We start from the raw sequence: 18393 nt of genomic DNA, 5'->3' as shown, positions 1-18393 counted from the left end.
AGAATGTAACACAGGATGTCTGTGCCCAGCAGTGATCTAATTAGGACATGCCCAGTGAGAAGAGCATCAATGTAACGGTAACCAAGGCCGACCGCTTCGCTTCCATGACAACCGAGCATCAAAAGTGGATAAGATCCCTTCACTCAGACTCACAGGACAGACGAGCACTTTTCCTTGCTGACTTCTTCCCCCACTGGTCCTGCTTTGATTCCGAGGCCTCCTTATCTTGCAGACGCACCTTTGCTTTGCAACAAACTTAAATCCCCCGACTCACCTCAGGTAAGTCCTGCTCTCCCCATCAGGACGCCGGAATGACTTGCCTCCGGCGGAATTACGACCACAGGGTGATGAGATGGAACAGACTGATATCACTGTATTTACTATTCACTCTTATCGCTTTCTGTGACTCCGTCCTCTGCATCATCTCACTGTTAAGAGCACTAATTCTGATTCAGAACTAATTCAGATCATTTCATAGCATTGTTCGCATCCCTCTAACCATTTACATGATAGGTTTAGAAGAATCCAGCCACAGCTGGAATCTGTTCTAAACAGACTATGACTGGCAGCAGGATATGAGCTAGTCGCAGTGCAGCAGGACGCGTCGCTTCTAACACCCCCAGTCAAAACAAGCGCGCGCAGGTGAATCGGACGTGGCCACGAGCAGCTGTGGTCGTTTTTGCTCGGTCGTCGTCCGGAGCCGTTGTGTCAAACGCGGTGGAGAATCAGAACGCGGGCCAGGAAGCGGCACCGTAACCAGGTGTGTGTGTGTGTGTGTGTGCGTCTCAGTGGGCAGCGAGTCGGCGAATCAGTGAGCCGGCGGGGTGACATCACGCAGCGCATCCCCTGCTTCCTGTCTGTCCTGTCCTTCATGTCCCAGCGGGCGATGTCAATATGCTTCATTTGTTTCGGTGTGTTTTCCTTTTTTCTAGAAGGAACCAGCAGAATCTAAAAGAACACCCGTGTTTCGGGGTTTTTTTGCCAGCTCAGTCTGTGCCACTGCTGCCTGTCTGACTGACACTGTGTAATTATAAAATAAATAGCTGTTTTCTCCTTTTTGACATTTTAAATTGTCTTTTGTTCTTAATAAATCGAACAAAAGGATCGTATTGTGGAGTGGAAAGCATCCTTCTTCTTTTCTTCTCCTCTTCTTCTTCTTTTGATTTTTTATTTCCTTTTGTGCCAAACTTTTCATAGCAGGTCCCGCGGTGACGGTGGCGACCGGCCGATATGTTTACCTTGTCTCTTAAAAGCACCGTTACACAAGAACATACTCTTGGGTTTATCATTGTGTTGACACTCATGGGGATTATACAAAGACAGAAACAAGCAAGGTTTATCAGCCTCAGGCCCTCATACACACACACACACACACACACACACACACACACACACACACACACACACACACACACACACACACACACACACACACTTGAGCTCCTTCTCACTATCTGTTTCCATTCAAAACACTCATCTGGGGGAATTAGCACCCTGCGTGCTGTCTTTCAGGCTACGTAAGGTAAACAAAACACTTTTCACATCAAAGACAAAGTTTCTTAATTTCCTAATTCATCCTCCTGCTCTTGACATTCAAGTTTGCCAGGCTGACTTTTGTTCCTATGACGACAGAGCAGCAATCATCCTCTGCTACCCTGCGGGACTGTCTTGGTGTGAGTCTACAGTATAACGCACAGAGCAGATCCCAGCGAGTTGGAAGGCAATACAAGTTTATATGTATCTGCTTTCAGGACAGAAGTCAGCCGATCAGCCGCGACGTCAACACGTGTCTGCTTGTTGCATATGAGGCTGAGAGCTGCAGCCTCGTCACAGAGCCCACGTTGACCCCCGGTGCCCCCGCAGTAAATCCGCTGGTGTAAATGTGTCTGATCGCCGTAAATTCTCGCTCTGACCCTGACTCTCGCTCTGCACGGCATTTCCCCCCCCCCCCCAACACCGGAAATACATCGCTCCCTTTGCCATAACTCCTCCAAAACGCCTGTCGTCCGTACTCAGTCAAACACAAGCGGGGAGTCGGCGCGAGCCGATGGATCAATTTAGCAGAGAGAAGCTGTGGCATTCTTCAAACGTAACGGGCTTTGATGTAGACGCTGAGCTGCATTACAGAACCCCACTGCAGCCACTGAAACCGCTTTTCATCCGCCCGCTTCCTATGCACAGGCCGTCGGCAGGAAACGAGGCTCACTTCTGCTTCACCTCCACTCGCACTCCTGCCTTGCGTTCACTAACGATGCGCTGTTTGAGCCGTGGGGGAGACGACTGGGCCCTCGGCCTGCTCCATGTGAGCGGCTCGGCCTTCCGGTGCCGGACAAGGTCACGCTCCTGACCCTGCGCGTGACTCTGACCAAACAAAACCCACTGTTCTTGTTTCTTCTCGTTTTGCAGGTAGGATCCCGGTTGTGTTGCGCTCTCCGATTCTTACGCAGCTGCACACTGCCCTCTGGTGGATCATTTGCTGCACAGCACACAGTTATGAAATGCTTCCTCTGTAGGTTCCTTTTTTGCACACTTGCAGCAGCTTCCTCTCTGCTGACCCTTTGCCCCTGGATTGATCACTTCCATATGATGACGCCGTGGTTGCAGTAAAATCTATCATCCGCTTTTTCTGTGTTCATTTTTATTCAGAGCAAACCAGGGACTCCTTTCACTCCTCTGCAGCTGCAGCACTTCACACTCAGTAATTATAACTGTTTTGCTACCAAAGTGTTTCTCCATCAGTATGTGAATGATGATTCATTCCCATCACCAGCTCTTTGTATCAGTTTCTATCACACTGTGAATTGTATCTATACGGCTAATGTCACGCTCTCAGCTAAATCTCTGGCATAACATGATAATATCTCTGATAAATATTTTCAAAATACAATCATGAAGTCATCCACTGGACGGGAAAATAAAATAAACAATCAGAACAGGATCATTTATGACTCAGGGGTGGACAAATGACTGAGACTATGAGGTTATCGTGTTACTGTACCATGAAGGTGTTAAAGTTGTACAGAGCAACGGGCGTTTGGCAGTTGAGACGAGCCACAGACCACTGACCATCAGACCACAGCAGCCAGCATTTCTCGCAAAGCGGCAGCACATAGCAGGAACATGTCACGGTGGTGTTTTTCACAGCCTTCCCCCAGTACGCGAGCGTAGAGTCACTCTCACAGAGGACTGCTGCCAGGAACGGGTCACTCATTATGCTCCATCTTCTGTGTTGGAGACATTGTGGATTTAGTTGTTTTAACTGATTTACTGTTTAAATCGCATGGCATTTTCATACATAAAAGAATAAACTGCATGTACGCTACTGAACTGTGTTTAAGAGACCCTGCTGCTAATTGTAGGTTGAGGAAAATAGCTTCTTTTTAAATTATGGATGTTTTTTCAAGAACATTTATTGTGAACTACATCAAAAGTTAGCACAGAAATTCAGAGCAAATGAACAGGAGGCCAAGTGCTGAACTCAACAAACTTTAACATTTTATTTAGCGAGATGACAGCGTTTTACCATCAACACACAAGAGTAAGCAAAGAGTGAGAAACCAGAACAGAGCGTCAGAAACAAATCACTAAAAGATTTCACTTTCCAAAATGAAAATCCTTTGTGTTTACCATAAAAAGGCAGGTGAAGCTCGTGATTCAAAACATTCTGTAAGAACTGCGACCCCTTTTTGATATGAGCTTCCACCATCTTGTGGCACAGTAGCAGGAAACTGGCCTCTGTGATGCATTTCTTTCAGTGAAAGTGGACGTGATAACTGGCACATTAGGGAGGTTTTTGATGTTATTCTCACGTGGCTTCAACATCTGAACCGATCGACCTCATCTTAAGAAACTGTGAAGTACAATGTTATTTCCCTGGTCAGAGATCAGCCTGTTAGCCAGGTAACCAATCCATGTGTTTATTAGTTTCCCACCAAACATTTTTTGTGTGTAAAGTCTTTTCTCCAAACAAAAATATTTAATATCTAGAGAAGATGGAAGTGCAATATCCATCACCTGTACAAAAAGGCAGGACGGTCAAACTTAAGAGTCCCTGATGTACACAAACATAAATATAATGGACAAATAAACAAAGTGACTGTTTGGTAAACACAAGATATTTTTATGGCACATTTAACAAACTTAAAAAGCTCTTTATTTTTACCCAATTAAGTCTGTTATTATGTAAATTTTGATATCTTCAACATTGCATCAGCGAAAGATGATGACTACGTCCCGCAGTCCATCCTCTACGTTGCACACAAGCGCTTAAGACTTGCAAGACCCCAGTTTGCTGCCAGAGGCCGAGAGGCCGGACTCAGTATGGGCCAGAGGCACACAGAAGCACATCCACCCTCAGCCTCCACCTGCCCACCCACTCACCAACACCTTTCCTAAAGATAATTATTGCAAAAGTTTCAAATACTAGCTGTGATCATTTATGGTTATGCAACAGTACAAAACGAGCCATGGTTCTCGGCTGCATGGGCCAGGACGTGAAATCTAGAATGCAAACATTAGAGGAACTGCCCTTCAGCACGAGCGAATCACGGAGAGGATTCAAACGACGTCCTGCATAGTTGGGAAGGTTTCTCTCCAGAACACCTGCGCTGTTCACTCAAACTCCAAACTCAGCTAAGTTTATTCAAGATGAACAGGCAACGTGGACAACGGCGTATTCTACCAGCTCAGCTAATGCTGCTGGTGAGAAACAGTGACACCTAGTGTCGCTTTTTTGATTGAAAACAGCTTCAGATGTACAAATATTTGACTGCTGATGACCCAAAATAAGAAGAAAATCTTTGGTCAGTCCCGCAGGTTTTTGCTGTTACAGCAAGTCCAACGTGCATTCAGGTTATCACAAAAGAATACGGTACAAGAACCAAGCCGTTCACAAACTCTGCCAAAAACCTGTGTTCTGATAAAAGCACAGATGAACCAGGGAATTAGCATTGCTCATGACTTTAAGACGTCCCAATTCTGGGATGTGAGTGCATTCATGCGTTTGTCTCCGTGTTATATTTGACAGTTTCAAAGCGCTCTGGACTCTAGCTCTGGGAGAAGTACTCGAGGACGAGGCGGAGGTGTCCCAAGCGGTCTTTGAGCGACGTCAGAGACAGTACGGTGGTTTTATAGGCAGGGTCCAGCTGGAGGACAGAGAGCAGCCACCAGCACCAGGCCGGACCATTGGACGAGGCCTGGACGACAGGTAAAGACAGTTAGAGAAGAACAACAGCAGCTAAAAATATGATCCAGTGCTTGTGATCATCATCAACCTTTTACTTTGTTTGGGGAGGTCTTATGTTTGGGAAGGTGTTATGGTCACGGTTTAGAGTTGGTGACCAGAGCCCCCACCTGAATGTTCTCCTCTCTATCCGGCATGGAGCCGTGTTGCCTGTCGACCTGCTCGCGGATTCGACCAATGAGGCGCTGATACCAGTCCTGAGCCTGCTGGTAAACACTGTCGTGAAGGTTCTGCAGACTCTCCAACTCGCTACCGTCAACCTGGCAAACAGGACGCCAGCACGAGACAAATACGGAGGGGAGAGAGAGAGGTTCAGTAATCTGGGTCCACGGGGAAAATGTAATTCTGTGTGATGTGTGATCCGTGCGGTGCCGACCTTCAGGTCCTCCAGGTACTCTATGTCGGCTGTGTGGTAGCCGTCTCTCTGGCTTCTCTTTAGCACCCTGAACCTGCTGCCACCGACAGTGTCCACATACGACCGTCCGTCAGCCAGCCTCTCCAGGCTGAGGATCTCCAGAATACACCCGTAGTCTGCGAACCCTTTGCCAAGCTCGTAGCTGCACATGCCGAACTTCTTAGTCCCAATTTCCATGCAGCGCCGCATCATCAGTCGGTAGCGAGGTTCAAAGATGTGCAGCGGGCAGGGCACGCCGGGGTACGCCACCGTGCACACAAAAATGGGGATGTCCTTGGTGAGGCTGCGAGGGAGGAGACGGGGGAGAGGTCAGGGAGGGCATTTGGAGAGTCAATACAGAGGGTGCTTTACTGAAAGGACCTTACTTGGACAGTTCAGCTATCTCTGTTTCATGAATCCGCTTCCTCTCAGTCAACTCTTGGGAGAAAAGATCGGTCACAATGTCCTGGAGCACAACTGTGGGGTTGTATTTCCTGGCCCTAAAGAACTGAGAAGAAAAACAAGAGAGCTTGTTATTAAACATTACAATGTGAAGTTTCGTATCTTAAATGCTGATTTACTACAGATTTGTAGTAAATCTATACACACTGACACACGGCTACCTCATGTAGTGGCTGTTTGCATAGCGGACAGCGAAGGTTGTGATCCAGACTCCTCTCCAGGCAGTTTTTACAGAAGGTGTGACCACAGGGAGTTGTAACCGGCTCGAAAAACAACCTTCGGAGAACAGAGAAAAGCAAAAGCAGCAGAATGGGGATTGGTCCAGTGACTGTCAAAAATACTGTACGTGTGCAGCCTGATTTATGCCTCTGCAGCTGACACGTTACAGACAGCAGAGCCGTATTGATCCGAGCAAGTCCTTCAGGACACTAACCTGATGCAGAGAGGGCACTCAAAGTCTGACACAGTGAGAGGTGCCTCTCTGCTGTGAATAATTCCTCCTGAAAGGGTACGAGACAGAGAATGAGACAAAACCCTTTGAAGCTGTACAATGACACGTCTGAGGAGAAAATATGAAGTGATTTGTGCTACATGAAACCATCTGGTAGGTGAGGACTGAGAGAGGTTGAGGTATTTTACCCTTCCCGTGCCCATCCTCCTTTCTCATCATCATCTCTTCATCCTCTTCAGCAGCAGGGAGGAAGGACACAGCCTGGCAAAGGCTGAGGCAGCACTCGGTGCCAGTGTCATGCTTCACTTTGGAGCCCTGAAGAGTTTCATGGGTTGGATTATGCTCACATTCAAACCTCCAAACACAAGCATTAATGCGTATTCTCTCAGCTGACCTGATACGGCTCCCTCCTCCCATTACTCTCCACTGCATCGCCACCTGGGTGTATGAGGCCTTCGGGCCCCTGGGAGCCGCTGAGGCTCGTAATAGGGGGGGGCTCCTTCAGGTACTCGGACACCAGATGTAGAACAGACGCTTCCTCCGGCACCTCCACACCCTCCGACTCCAGGATCTGTCATTTGAATCAGTGTTACATTAGAAAGATAAAAAAACTAAGGTGGATTAAGGCTACATTATGAAACTTTGAACATTAACTTCTCTCTCTAGATGTGAATTAAGTTAATCTCTGATGCAACACAAACCTTCTTGATTTGGCTTTTCGCAGGAGCAAACTCAGATTGGAGTCTTAGGCAATGGTGGAACTGTTTGAGAGCTTCTGTCTTCTGACCCATTTCCTGCAGTACGTTCCCTTTACGAAAGAAGCCCTGCAGGAACAGAAGAAAGCCAGCAAGAGTCACCGCCACACCTGATGATTAGTGCCGCACACATGTAACAAATGATGTAACAAAATTTATTGTCTCTGCTTTAGAGGTGAACCACCCACTGCCACAGTGATTAAATGATGCCATGACATAAGTAGCTGTTTGCATAACTTTGTATGTAACAGAACCATTTTCTGTGTTATAAAACCTGCTACTCTGAGTGCAGGAGGTCATTTGAGTTAACTACAGAGGCTTTTATGCGGTGTAGACAAAAGGCAACATATGCGCTGTCGCTAACCTCAGTCCAGCTGGGACGAAGGCCGCAGAGGTAGTTGAGGTCAGCCAGAGCATCAGTGAAACGAGTCAGGCCACAGTTGGCTTCTACTCTGTACAACTTCAAACTCTGATCATCGTGGACTGAGGCTGCAAAAACAGGAGAAAGTAAGAAAAGGACGTAGAGACGAGTCACGGTCTTGCTGCTCAGATCCAGTTGATAAAACTTTACACTGAAAACAATCACATTGAAGCATAAATAATTTTTTAATAAATGAGGGGAATCCATCCAAAAACTAAACTATTACCTAAAGCTGCCTCAGCAGTTAAGTCAAGTTTTTTTACTGTACATAAAACGGTATTATACAATATAGGTCACAGTATACAATACAGTTAAAACACACACACACAGCACATTGTGTGTGTTAGGTCGTTACACAACAGCCTAAAGAGCAGCGAGTGGAGCAGCTGTATTCCGCTGCACCGACAGAGGCAGCGTGCGTGCAGGTAATTGAACAGTGTGCTGATTCACAGCACCACAAACACTCCTACAATCCACAGGACGCCCACTGGCAAAAACCCATCTAGGGCACAAGTACCTTTCACTTCCTCGCTGAAAAATAATAAGGTCAATTGCAAAAAGGGATGAAAGTGCAGAGGAAACGTAACAACAACTGTGGCAGAGGACCAGCCTCCGCTACAGTATGGAAACATTACACAACATCCTCCCTGCATTCTTCTGTTCCTGTACAAAGGTTGTGGTTGCACTAATGTATAGAATGTCTTCAGATATGGAGAAACTGACGAAACCTCAGTGTGTATCTAATATATAGCTGTCATAGTTGGTTTGTGACTGACAGAAAACGTTAAGTCAGACTGATGTAGGTCAACGTTCCCCTTTTGCATTGTTCTTCTCACAGACTCTGATCATAGTCACAGTTAGTTTTACAAGAATTGTTTTACCGTATTATTACTTATTGTTATGCCATTACATCTGTATCTTACAGCTGTGCACCTGTGCGCCATCGCAGGGCACGAGCAGCGTCTGATGCCATGCGACTCCACATGGTTACCTAATTGCAGCGTTAGCTCAGGTAAATGTATTTCTTATACAAGCAGCCCTGCGGCCATCTTTTACCACGCAGACCCAGCAGGAGCGACCCAAACTCCGTCCCTTACCTGACTGCAGCCCATCATTGGCGATGCGTAAAGCTTCGGCGAAGTCCTTGGATCTGAGTTTTTCCTGTATCTGGCACTTGACTCTCGTCTCCTCGGGACAGCACTTCTCTATGACGCCGATGAGCAGGACGTTGTTCCCGGTGATCTTCAGCTCTCTTTGTTTTAGCCGCTCTTTGCACAGCGGGCATTTGGACGGCACGTAGACCCCCAGGCACCTCCGGCAGAACGTGTGGCCGCACGACGCGGTCACCGGCTCGGACATCAGGAAGAGACACAGCGGACACTCCAGATGATCCATGGTGGACATGTTATGTCACCAGTGACGCAAAGTCGCCGCAACAATTCTTGTTATTAATTCGTTAAAGCACTGCGGCCGGAGACGCTTTTCCGTGTAGTAGTATTGCGTGGACCATTGAACTTACACAACGGCAGCGAGCTTCACAGTAAATCCTGGTATCGCAGTGGCCCAAATCACACACGGCACAGTCAAACCCGGCTGTATGCTAACATTAGATAAGACGAGTCCAATTCACTATATTTCTATTCGTAAAAATTAGCATGATCTATTTTCAACCCGGCTTTGGTGTGAGGCACATAACGCCTTCCCTTTTCGAGCAAGTGGAATAAAAAGCGCAGCTTCAAGTCCCATGCGGCGCGTTCCTCGTCGCTCCAAACTCCACGGGCCACTGCAGAATATCTGAACATTAATATGTTTTGCTTTTGTTGGACCCCGTGTCCGCTTTTAACCCCTGTAGCGGCGTATCTAGCACAAAGCTAGGTTATAGTTTAACGCCGCTACGTTACATAAATAAAGACCACGTGACGCGCAGCGGGCTCTCTGATTGGCCGAAAACGTGGCTTTCAGCCCTGTTGTGAAACCAAAACATGCCGTTTCATAACATAATTTCTGCGACAAAAGTTCGTTTTATAAATTCATTTCTTATTGTATTATGACCTCGTCCACCCGAAATGTGGTTATTACATTTTATTATACTTCGTTGATAACAGATAAGAAGAAAATAGAACTCCCACTGTCCATAAAATCCCTGCAGAGAATAACAATAAGTGTCACTCTGTCATGTGCACCATCACTCCAAGTGACACACCCTAAAAAAATGTATAAAAGGCGATATAAAAATATTGAAGATGGCTTCCTGTAATTTTAGCCACCGTAGAACAATGCTAGGATACACCGGTTTCATAAAATAACACTGCGTCTCCTATACTAGTCAGAGCATGTGAGGTGAAAATCCTGTCTTACAATAGCCATCGTCAATGAAACAAGGGCAGAGCCAGCGTCTGTCCGAACACAAACACTTTTACAGGGACAATAAAGAAATAACTGAGAATGAAAACATGCTTTGTGTTACATTACATTATGCTTCCATAGTCAACAATAGACCTTTTAACTGTTTTATTTTTAATATGAACTGGTTATACTTCATAGTTGTGGTAGTTGTGGTTTTGCAAGTTTGGTGAATCATCTCACAGGTTCAATTAAATATTTAAAAAACAGAAAGAACATACTGGACTAGGTCAGCTTCTACTCTACTTCTACTAGGTCAGTGTAGACAGTGTGGGGGAAGATTAGTGCTAGCTGTCTTTTATAACTTATCCCTTTGATAATCAGGATCATTCTGATTAGATGGACACATTTTTTGATAATTAAGCTATTTGAAGAAGCTACCTGAAAAGTCTAAGGGGCTCCATTTACTTCTTGCATAAACAAGATCTTATTCTGTTCAGCTCCTAAATGAAGACCAAGATCAGAGGACAGACTCCTATTTAACCTGACAGTAGAAAGGTTCTGATTACGATAAAAATGTCTATTTCTAATAAATTAAATGAATTAATGCAGCTTTCCTAAAAACTAAACAAACAACAAAACTGAACAAAATATACTACTGGGAGAACTTTGTACTCCTGCTGCAAATGGAAATTCTTTTATTGTTTTTTTTTCCTTTAGAAAACTTGTATTTCGCACGCTAACTGATAAGACTGTACCCCCCTCCCCCTCTAAAAGCAAAGAACTTTAAATGTACACCAAATACAGCATATTTCAAAAACAAGCAAGGTTGTGGAGTACAAAAAAAACATGTCTATCAAACAAAATCTATGCAATTTCATCAATAATACTGCACATGGCAGCATCCTTGTCCCATATTTTTTCTCTTTTTGAAGTAGGGCTGTTCTTGTCCTGGTGACCTACTGCCATACAGCTGGCACCTGCTTCCTCTACATCCATAGGTTCAGTTTTAAGTCTGGGTGCCTGTACAGAGGAACAACCAACAATAGTTGCTGCAGATACAATCCTTTGCCCATCACCATCAGGAACCTCCATCTGTGGTAAGTCATCAGGCAGGGAGGCCAGGCATCCCTGAATCATCTCCACCACCCTGTCCAGATGTTTCTGGAATCGCTCAGCTGTTTCCAGCCTCTGTCTTTTCTGCACCTCCATCATCACTCTCAGTGTTTCCCTGGCTTGGTGTGGCCTGTATTCATTTATAAGGTGATGCATGTGAACAAACAAAAGTTTAAGGTCTTCCAGTTTCTCCTCGCGCTTTATGCTGCCAGGGCTCTTGATAAGAATGTCGAGCAGATCCAGAAAGTTGACAAGAATGGACATGTTGAGTTTCTTCAGCTCCCGTTTGTGATCAAACTGCACTGGATGGAGCCTCTCAATGCCTTGGCTCTCCAGAGGCCGAATGATGAGGTCGTCACACTGGAACTGGTTGCCAAACATCATGTAGCTGTCTCGGATTGGTGGTGGTGGCTTAGGTGCCTGATTTTTACGGATGTTGTCATCTGTGTACTCTTTAATGTACTGCAGAGGTGGAGGAGGCAGCGCACTAACCTGTTGTGGTTCACCCATGATGCTGTGCTAAAAAAATTGAATTAAAGAATGGTCAGTTAGTGACAGGACACAACAAAAAACGTTACATATATACACATAATATAGTACTTTTACATAAAAAGTAAAAACCAATCTTGGTCTTATATAAAAATAGGTCACACCTTAGCACATGAATAGCCTTTTAATTTCTTTTGTTAACAATCGGGGACATATTGGCTGCGTACGTATCGTATGAATGAGTGACTAGTTGTCTAAACGTCAGGTTAACAAAACAAATCTGACCCGAGCCGCTCTAGTCCGGTACGTAATTTCCTTCCTTGAAAACATATTTTGGTCATCATCTCGTCTGCTAAGCCTTATATACGACGTCTGGCATGTTAAATCTTCAGTGTCTAATCAAACTTAGATAAACTGTGTGTTTTCCAGAAGCCAACGTCAAATTGCTTTAGCTAGCTCCGGCGGATACAGTTAGCAACGTATTAACAAACTTCTGCTAACGTGACGTCGGCTGATCAAATCTATAGCCAACAAATAGCAGAAACAAACATCCGCATCACGACAAACCTCTTAAACGTGACTCTCCGGATGCAGGATAAATAACTCAGATGTGAAATAGCCGGTGGATGCGTAACTGAACAATTAGCTCATGATTGCCGTAGCTCCTTTCACGCACTGACGTGAAAGCAGGAATTTGGTCCGATTCCATTGGCTAACCCTGAACCCGTGACCATTTTTGGACGCGCGGATTGGTCGACACCTGACCAACAAACGAAACGCTGATTGGTCGTATTTCGGCTCATCTACGGAATACGAGTGGTTCATTATATTTATTAAGATAATCACTCAATCTAATCCTTATTAATAGAAGGTACAATAAAAGTGATGAAGTACTACGTAAAAGTAGTAGGCTTTTGTTTACATCTTATTTCTTGTAAAATCATTAATAATTTATGTGCTGCACTCCTAATTACCTAAGAGGTTATTTAGGAGTCACTGTGTGAGGCTCTACCGTTGTGGTGTTTTTTCAGCCTTAAATTTTCACGTTAATTCGAACATGTTGTATTGTCCTTCGTTTGTGTTGTCCAATTTGATTAGATTAGATAAGCCTTTGTTAGTCCCACAATGGGGAAATAGTTTTTTTTTTGCCGCAGCAATAAAACATTGGACAAAACAACAGACAAACAGGATAGAAACAAACAAACAAACAAACAACCAAACCATCTGAAACATTTGCGTCGATATGACTCGCGGGACCAGTTTCCCTGATGGGGGTGCTGTAGTATCCAATAAAGCACCTTTTGGGGTTCCAATCAGACGTCTGGAACCTTTTCTGGTACAAATACAGTAAGAAAAACGCAAATTATGCACATACAGATTAAAACAAACAACAGCAAAAAAGGATTTTGGCAAAAATTAAACATTGGACACTTATTTTTCATAAAAATAAATGTTTAATGTTACAAAATCTTTATCAAGATCACTTCATAGTCTGAGTTCTGGTAAATAATGTTTTTAGATACTGAGTTTAAAAACACTCCACACTTATTGCAGTATTTATTGCAACATGTGCACAAGTGCCTGTGAGTGTATGTACAGTGTGTGTGTGTGTGTGGGGGGGTGGTTACATGTTTCATGCCGTAAGGATGTGGTTTATTGAGTGCAACACGCTATGCCGGAAACTCCACAGCTTCTATCAACCTATCATCCACTCTTTTTTGACTTTTGTGACTGAGGCATTGAGTCTCTTGCCGTACTAGGTGAAGAGCCTCTAAGCTTTTGTCGCTGTGCTGTTCTCCGCCGTCACCATGTTTCCCAGGGTTATTTTAAAGGGAACTATGATAAAAAAGTCTCAACAAAAGAAAAGAACGTCACCTTGTAACTATAAGGAAAGATTTTTTGTGCTGGACACGCAAGACTTGAAATATTCTGAACGTCGCCCAGGGGTAAGTGTGGACTGGTTTATTGCTGCTGGTATGTCATGTATGGATAATATGAAGTAACAGTGTGTAATAATGTTTCCTCTTAGAAAAAACCAATGGTTAAAGGGTGCATAGAGCTTTCCCGAATTAAGTGTGTGGAAATTGTGTGTACTGACATGCCCATACCATGCAACTTTAAGTACCCTTTTCAGGTGAGCTTCACCACCATACACACTTAAAACATAAATAAACACACTTAAAACATAAAGGCAATAAATCAATTGAAGGCATCACATCTGACACAAGAATTAACTTACATTTTCTTAACAGATCTTTTATGACACCTATTATCTCTACGTCTTTGCCCCAGACAACGATTGTCGTCAGAGATGGGTCAGAGCTCTTAAAGAGGGTGAGCATCATATTAGCTGCATTGCAGTGAAAGCACTACAACACATGATCGTAAAGTAGGGAGGATAATATTTATGTTGTAATTCTTCTTTCTTTCCGACATAGAAACAAAGAATAATAATTTAGCTTCAAAATACCACCCAAATTTCTGGATGGATGGAAAATGGAAATGCTGTCAACAAACAGAAAAACTGGCAACCGGGTGTCAAGTATACAACTCACTTGGTTGTGGTTTGTATCCTGCTACTTATACATTTTCATCACATGCCGGAGCCTAATTTGTCTGTCTTGTCTATGTCATAATGAAAGAGTTACTGTCATCTTAACGTGGAGTCAGACTTCGTAGTGTTTATGAATTTTTGGACCATTAGCGAATTTCCCTCTGGTTTGAATAAAGTTCTTTGAATCTTGAATCTTGACTGTTGAATTATGTACAGTTGTCAATATCACAAATCTGATTTTTCCACAGCTTCTAAAAAGCCACTACCGCAACTCCCGGATCTAGAGGTAGAACTACTTAAAGCTACAATAACTACTACAATGTTGTTGATGTGGCCCTTTATGTTGTTTGCATATTGCTATATTGGTATTTTGATGTCAATGTGTATTTTGGCTGTAAGTGTCTGTTTTGTTTTTATGCAACAATGTTCTTTCATGCTAATCTTTTTTACAATACACATTTTTAACTATTACCACAACAAGAATGTAAGGCACCTTGTAAGGAATTTTGCATGTTTATCATTTTAAATATAATTATTCATCTTAACACACCTTAAGAACATTGTAAAGTTATTGATAATTTTATATACTTTGTGTTTAAACTTTAATACTGGTTCTATCTAAAAAGAACCAGTATTAGAGTTGTTAATTATTTACATTTTTATAACACCGATCTTGTGAAAAATGCAGTTCAAACAGAAGACTTTGTTTTTACGATGTTCACATTATTATTTATTATAAGTTGTGACATATACTGTATAATGTTTAGATGAAAACTTTCTCTTTTATCCTTGGCAGACGGATGTGAGCGATGGGGGGCTCAGGTCGGTCATTGCTTTGAAAGACTACGTGCCGCTGGGAGACGACGACCTGCCTCTTCAGAAAGACCAGGAGTACGTGCTGATTAAAAGCTCCCACCGTGACTGGTGGACTGTACAGGATGACCAGGGGTAAGACAAATCTTAATTTCATAGCAACAAACAATCTTTGTATTGTCATATATTAGTAAGAAGTGTTTTTTTTCTGCTTTCTCATCAGGAACAGAGGATTTGTACCCAGCACTTACGTAGTTGAAAAATCTGGTAACAACTTTGAGAGATTTGAGTGAGTTCGCATTTATTTTTTTACTGATATAAAAAAAAACAATAATATGTATCAAAATATATTTTAACACATTGATGATTGAATTTGATAGATCTGTTGTTTCGCAGATGGTACAATAAAAACATAACCAGGCCAGAAGCAGAAGACTTGTTGATGAAAGAGGTAAAAACAATGTCAGTGGCTAAAGCAATTATACAAGTTTCCCTTGTTTTGCCTGCTCAGTATGAAAACTGTGATAAGCATTAGTGTGATGATGCTGTCCACTTTTGCTGTGACTGTACCACCTACAACACCGTTGCATTTGCAAAATGAATGCAAATGCACCTGCAACAAGAACAAGAACGTGACGTGACATGGGACCTGAACACTCGCTCACAACCACAGTGTTTCCTCCAGGGTTCGAATTTCCTGCTTCGCTACGTTTTGCGAGCAGGGGATAGAACGTCCTTCCAGGGTTATCCGCCGCTGGAAATCCCTGGCAGGCCTAACCTGGCGTTAGCTGCATGATTAAACAGTCATTATGCATAGAATTAACAAGAGTGTGTGGCTTTCGTGTAATGTCAATGCTCAACGTTTAGGGAAAAGAAGGTGCGTTCATGGTGCGGGACTCACGGCAGGCGGGAGTCTACACTGTGTCAGTCTTCACCAAAGCACCGGGGTATTTTCCCTTCTTATGTAAATAACCCTTACAAAAAATGATATAAGTGCTCATCTTGGAGTTGTTGACGTAAATGTTGACCAGATCTAATGGAGAGAAGAATCCCAGAGTGAAACATTACCAGATCAGGCAGACGGAGGCAGAAGGCGGCTCCTATTACCTGGCAGAGAAGTACCTGTTCAGCACCATTCCAGAGCTCATCCTTTACCACCAACACAATGCTGCAGGTAATAAATTATAAAACAACATTATTAATCCATTTTTTTTGAGCAACGTAGTAAAGAGCAAACTAATTCATAAATAAATGTGTATTTGTATCTGTGTGCTGTGTTTGCTTGTCAGGCCTCATCACACGTCTGAGACACCCCGTCTCTCAGAATGGAAGCTCCTGCCAGAACATTACGGGCCTTTTAAAAGGTTAGAGGGTAAACAGTTGTGTAACACAAGTCACAAACTACAGTACTCACACTGAGGAGGGAGCACAGCTTATATGAATTACGGATGATGCTGTATTTGTTTGAAAATGAAACCAGGAATGAACAGAGCTGTTTGAACCTGAAATGATGGTTGACAAAAAAAAAAAATCATCATCCTTCCTTAAAAAACCCATTTTAGTTTCAGTGTTTCAGAGATGCTGAAAGTTTTTTTTTTTTTTTTTAACAGATCAGTGGGAGGTGGAGCCCGAGGAGCTGACCCTGGGTCAGGAGATAGGCAGCGGCCAGTTCGGCCTCGTCCTCGAGGGCACGTGGCGGGAGACGAAGGTGGCGGTGAAGATGATAAGAGAGCAGTACATGTCCGACGAGGAGTTTAAAGAAGAGGCGCGGGTGATGATGTAAGCGCAGTCCACGAGAGGGAGCCGGGTATCAGGTGTGTCGGTCAGAGGCAACAGGAAACACTGCCAACTTTCATGTGCTTGTGTTCTAACAGGAAGTTATCTCACTGTAAGCTGGTGCAGCTCTACGGTGTGTGCACCCAGCATTCCCCCATGTGTCTGGTGTTTGAGTTCATGGAGAAGGGCTGTCTGTCCGACTACCTGCGAGCCATGAAAGGCCAGTTGTCTCAGGACGTCATGTTGGGCATGTGTCTGGATGTCAGCGAGGGGATGGCTTATTTGGAGAACTCCAACTTCATCCACAGAGATCTGGTGAGCCACTATATATATATTTTAATGATCCATATCTGAATACTTGCTGGTCTCATCAGCATCTTTCTTCTGCAGGCTGCAAGAAATTGCCTCGTGTCACATAACAATGAAGTCAAAGTGTCGGATTTTGGGATGGCCAGGTACAATTCTCTGAATGTAGAGTCTGAATGTAGATTATGTATTGTAATGTCGGTCAGTTTGCAGTTGTTTGATGGTGCGTCCATTGCCTGTGCCTTAGGTTTGTTTTCGATGACCAGTACACCAGCTCCCAGTGCTCCAAGTTCCCAGTGAAGTGGTCGGCCCCAGAGGTGATCCGATACAGCAAGTTCAGCAGCAAGTCCGACGTCTGGTCGTTCGGTGCGTTGGTCCGTCTGTGTCTGTGCCGCCGGCGATCGGTCCGTGGCGTTCTCCCCTCACTGAGGTTCTCCGTGTTCGCTCCTGCTCAGGCGTCCTCATGTGGGAGGTGTACAGCGAGGGCCGTCTTCCCTACGAGAACCGCTCCAACGCCGAGGTGGCGGAGTCGCTGAACGCGGGCCTGAGGCTCCTGAAGCCGCGCTTGAGTCCGGACGGCGTCCACCAGCTCATGGAGTGGTGCTGGAAGGAGGTACGGGGCTCAGGAGGGGAGCAGCGGGAGAAGGAGCATGAAATACTGATTCATTCATTTCTGTTTTGTTCATCTCTTCTCTTAGAAACCTGAGGATCGTCCATCTTTTGCCCTCCTTATTCATGAACTGGCCTCTCTCCCAAATGTGAACTGATATCCAGTTTAATTTTTTTATTTATTTATTTAAGTTATTGATTGGAATGTTTGTCCAATTTGTATTTTTGGTGTTCACACAACCCTCATTTGTTTTGTTTAAGGTTGATACAGTCCATTCGCACAGGTTCTGCGCAGGTTTTCAACATCCTCTGTAAATCTCTGTACATGAAGCAGGTGCTGTTACTACATTGCTTGATCCAACTTCTTCTATATTGTGCGTTGTCTGTGATAAAACAATATCAACTTACTAAGCCCATAGTGTTAAATACACTGATTGTAAATATTTTATTAATGACAATAATCTTCTAATGCACGAGATACAGTAGGTGTCTCTTAATCCTGGCTTTTATAACAGGCCAGCAACAAATAAGACCCCACACCTATGGATTTATGGGTTACTGTAATGTTTGTAAGAGATGGAAAACCAACCAAGCCGGCAGTCGGGCCGTCTGCCAACTCTTAAACTGTCTGCCAGAGTCTGTTGCTCCTGTTTTTGTCTGGC

General features: G+C 44.0%; 3 protein-coding genes across 3 annotated transcripts; 1 reads left to right on the top strand and 2 right to left on the bottom strand.

The window, feature by feature from the left end:
* Nucleotides 1-3473: 3473 nt before the first annotated feature.
* lonrf1 (LON peptidase N-terminal domain and ring finger 1) lies at nt 3474-9645 on the bottom strand. Its single transcript, XM_029165299.2, has 11 exons — nt 8823-9645; nt 7669-7793; nt 7251-7373; nt 6944-7120; nt 6738-6864; nt 6532-6598; nt 6260-6374; nt 6023-6144; nt 5619-5940; nt 5353-5502; nt 3474-5195 (listed from the first exon to the last, which is right to left on the bottom strand). Exons 1-11 carry the CDS (start codon nt 9127-9129, stop codon nt 5046-5048), a joined length of 1785 nt encoding a protein of 594 aa, XP_029021132.1. The 5' UTR covers nt 9130-9645; the 3' UTR covers nt 3474-5045.
* Nucleotides 9646-10733: 1088 nt separating this feature from the next.
* Nucleotides 10734-12396, bottom strand: med7 (mediator complex subunit 7). The gene is made up of 2 exons (XM_029165300.3): nt 12241-12396; nt 10734-11703 (listed from the first exon to the last, which is right to left on the bottom strand). Exon 2 carries the CDS (start codon nt 11692-11694, stop codon nt 10936-10938), a length of 759 nt encoding a protein of 252 aa, XP_029021133.1. The 5' UTR covers nt 11695-11703; nt 12241-12396; the 3' UTR covers nt 10734-10935.
* Nucleotides 12397-13337: 941 nt separating this feature from the next.
* itk (IL2 inducible T cell kinase) lies at nt 13338-18360 on the top strand. Its single transcript, XM_029164932.3, has 17 exons — nt 13338-13619; nt 13703-13807; nt 13926-14007; nt 14112-14237; nt 14476-14513; nt 15024-15175; nt 15264-15329; nt 15437-15491; nt 15908-15987; nt 16072-16214; nt 16330-16404; nt 16651-16819; nt 16915-17131; nt 17207-17271; nt 17370-17488; nt 17578-17735; nt 17821-18360. The coding sequence occupies exons 1-17, from the start codon at nt 13482-13484 to the stop codon at nt 17887-17889; spliced, it is 1857 nt and encodes a 618-aa protein (XP_029020765.1). The 5' UTR covers nt 13338-13481; the 3' UTR covers nt 17890-18360.
* The last annotated feature ends 33 nt before the right edge of the window (nt 18361-18393 follow it).

Source organism: Betta splendens, chromosome 10, assembly GCF_900634795.4.
Source record: "Betta splendens chromosome 10, fBetSpl5.4, whole genome shotgun sequence".
NCBI classification, from domain to species: domain Eukaryota; kingdom Metazoa; phylum Chordata; class Actinopteri; order Anabantiformes; family Osphronemidae; genus Betta; species Betta splendens.
Note: the sequence above shows the minus strand (reverse complement) of the source record. Positions and strands in the feature narration are given on the sequence as shown.

Coding starts and splice junctions, on each gene's coding strand:
- itk (XM_029164932.3), top strand. CDS start 13,482: ATGTTTCCCAGGGTTATTTTAAAGGGAACTATGATAAAAAAGTCTCAA. Junction 14,008..14,111: donor GGTCAGAGCTCTTAAAGAGG/GTGAGCATCATA, acceptor TTTCCGACATAG/AAACAAAGAATAATAATTTA. Junction 17,272..17,369: donor TCGGATTTTGGGATGGCCAG/GTACAATTCTCT, acceptor CCTGTGCCTTAG/GTTTGTTTTCGATGACCAGT.
- lonrf1 (XM_029165299.2), bottom strand. CDS start 9,129: ATGTCCACCATGGATCATCTGGAGTGTCCGCTGTGTCTCTTCCTGATG. Junction 5,941..6,022: donor GAGATAGCTGAACTGTCCAA/GTAAGGTCCTTT, acceptor CCTCCCTCGCAG/CCTCACCAAGGACATCCCCA. Junction 5,503..5,618: donor AGTACCTGGAGGACCTGAAG/GTCGGCACCGCA, acceptor CCTGTTTGCCAG/GTTGACGGTAGCGAGTTGGA.
- med7 (XM_029165300.3), bottom strand. CDS start 11,694: ATGGGTGAACCACAACAGGTTAGTGCGCTGCCTCCTCCACCTCTGCAG.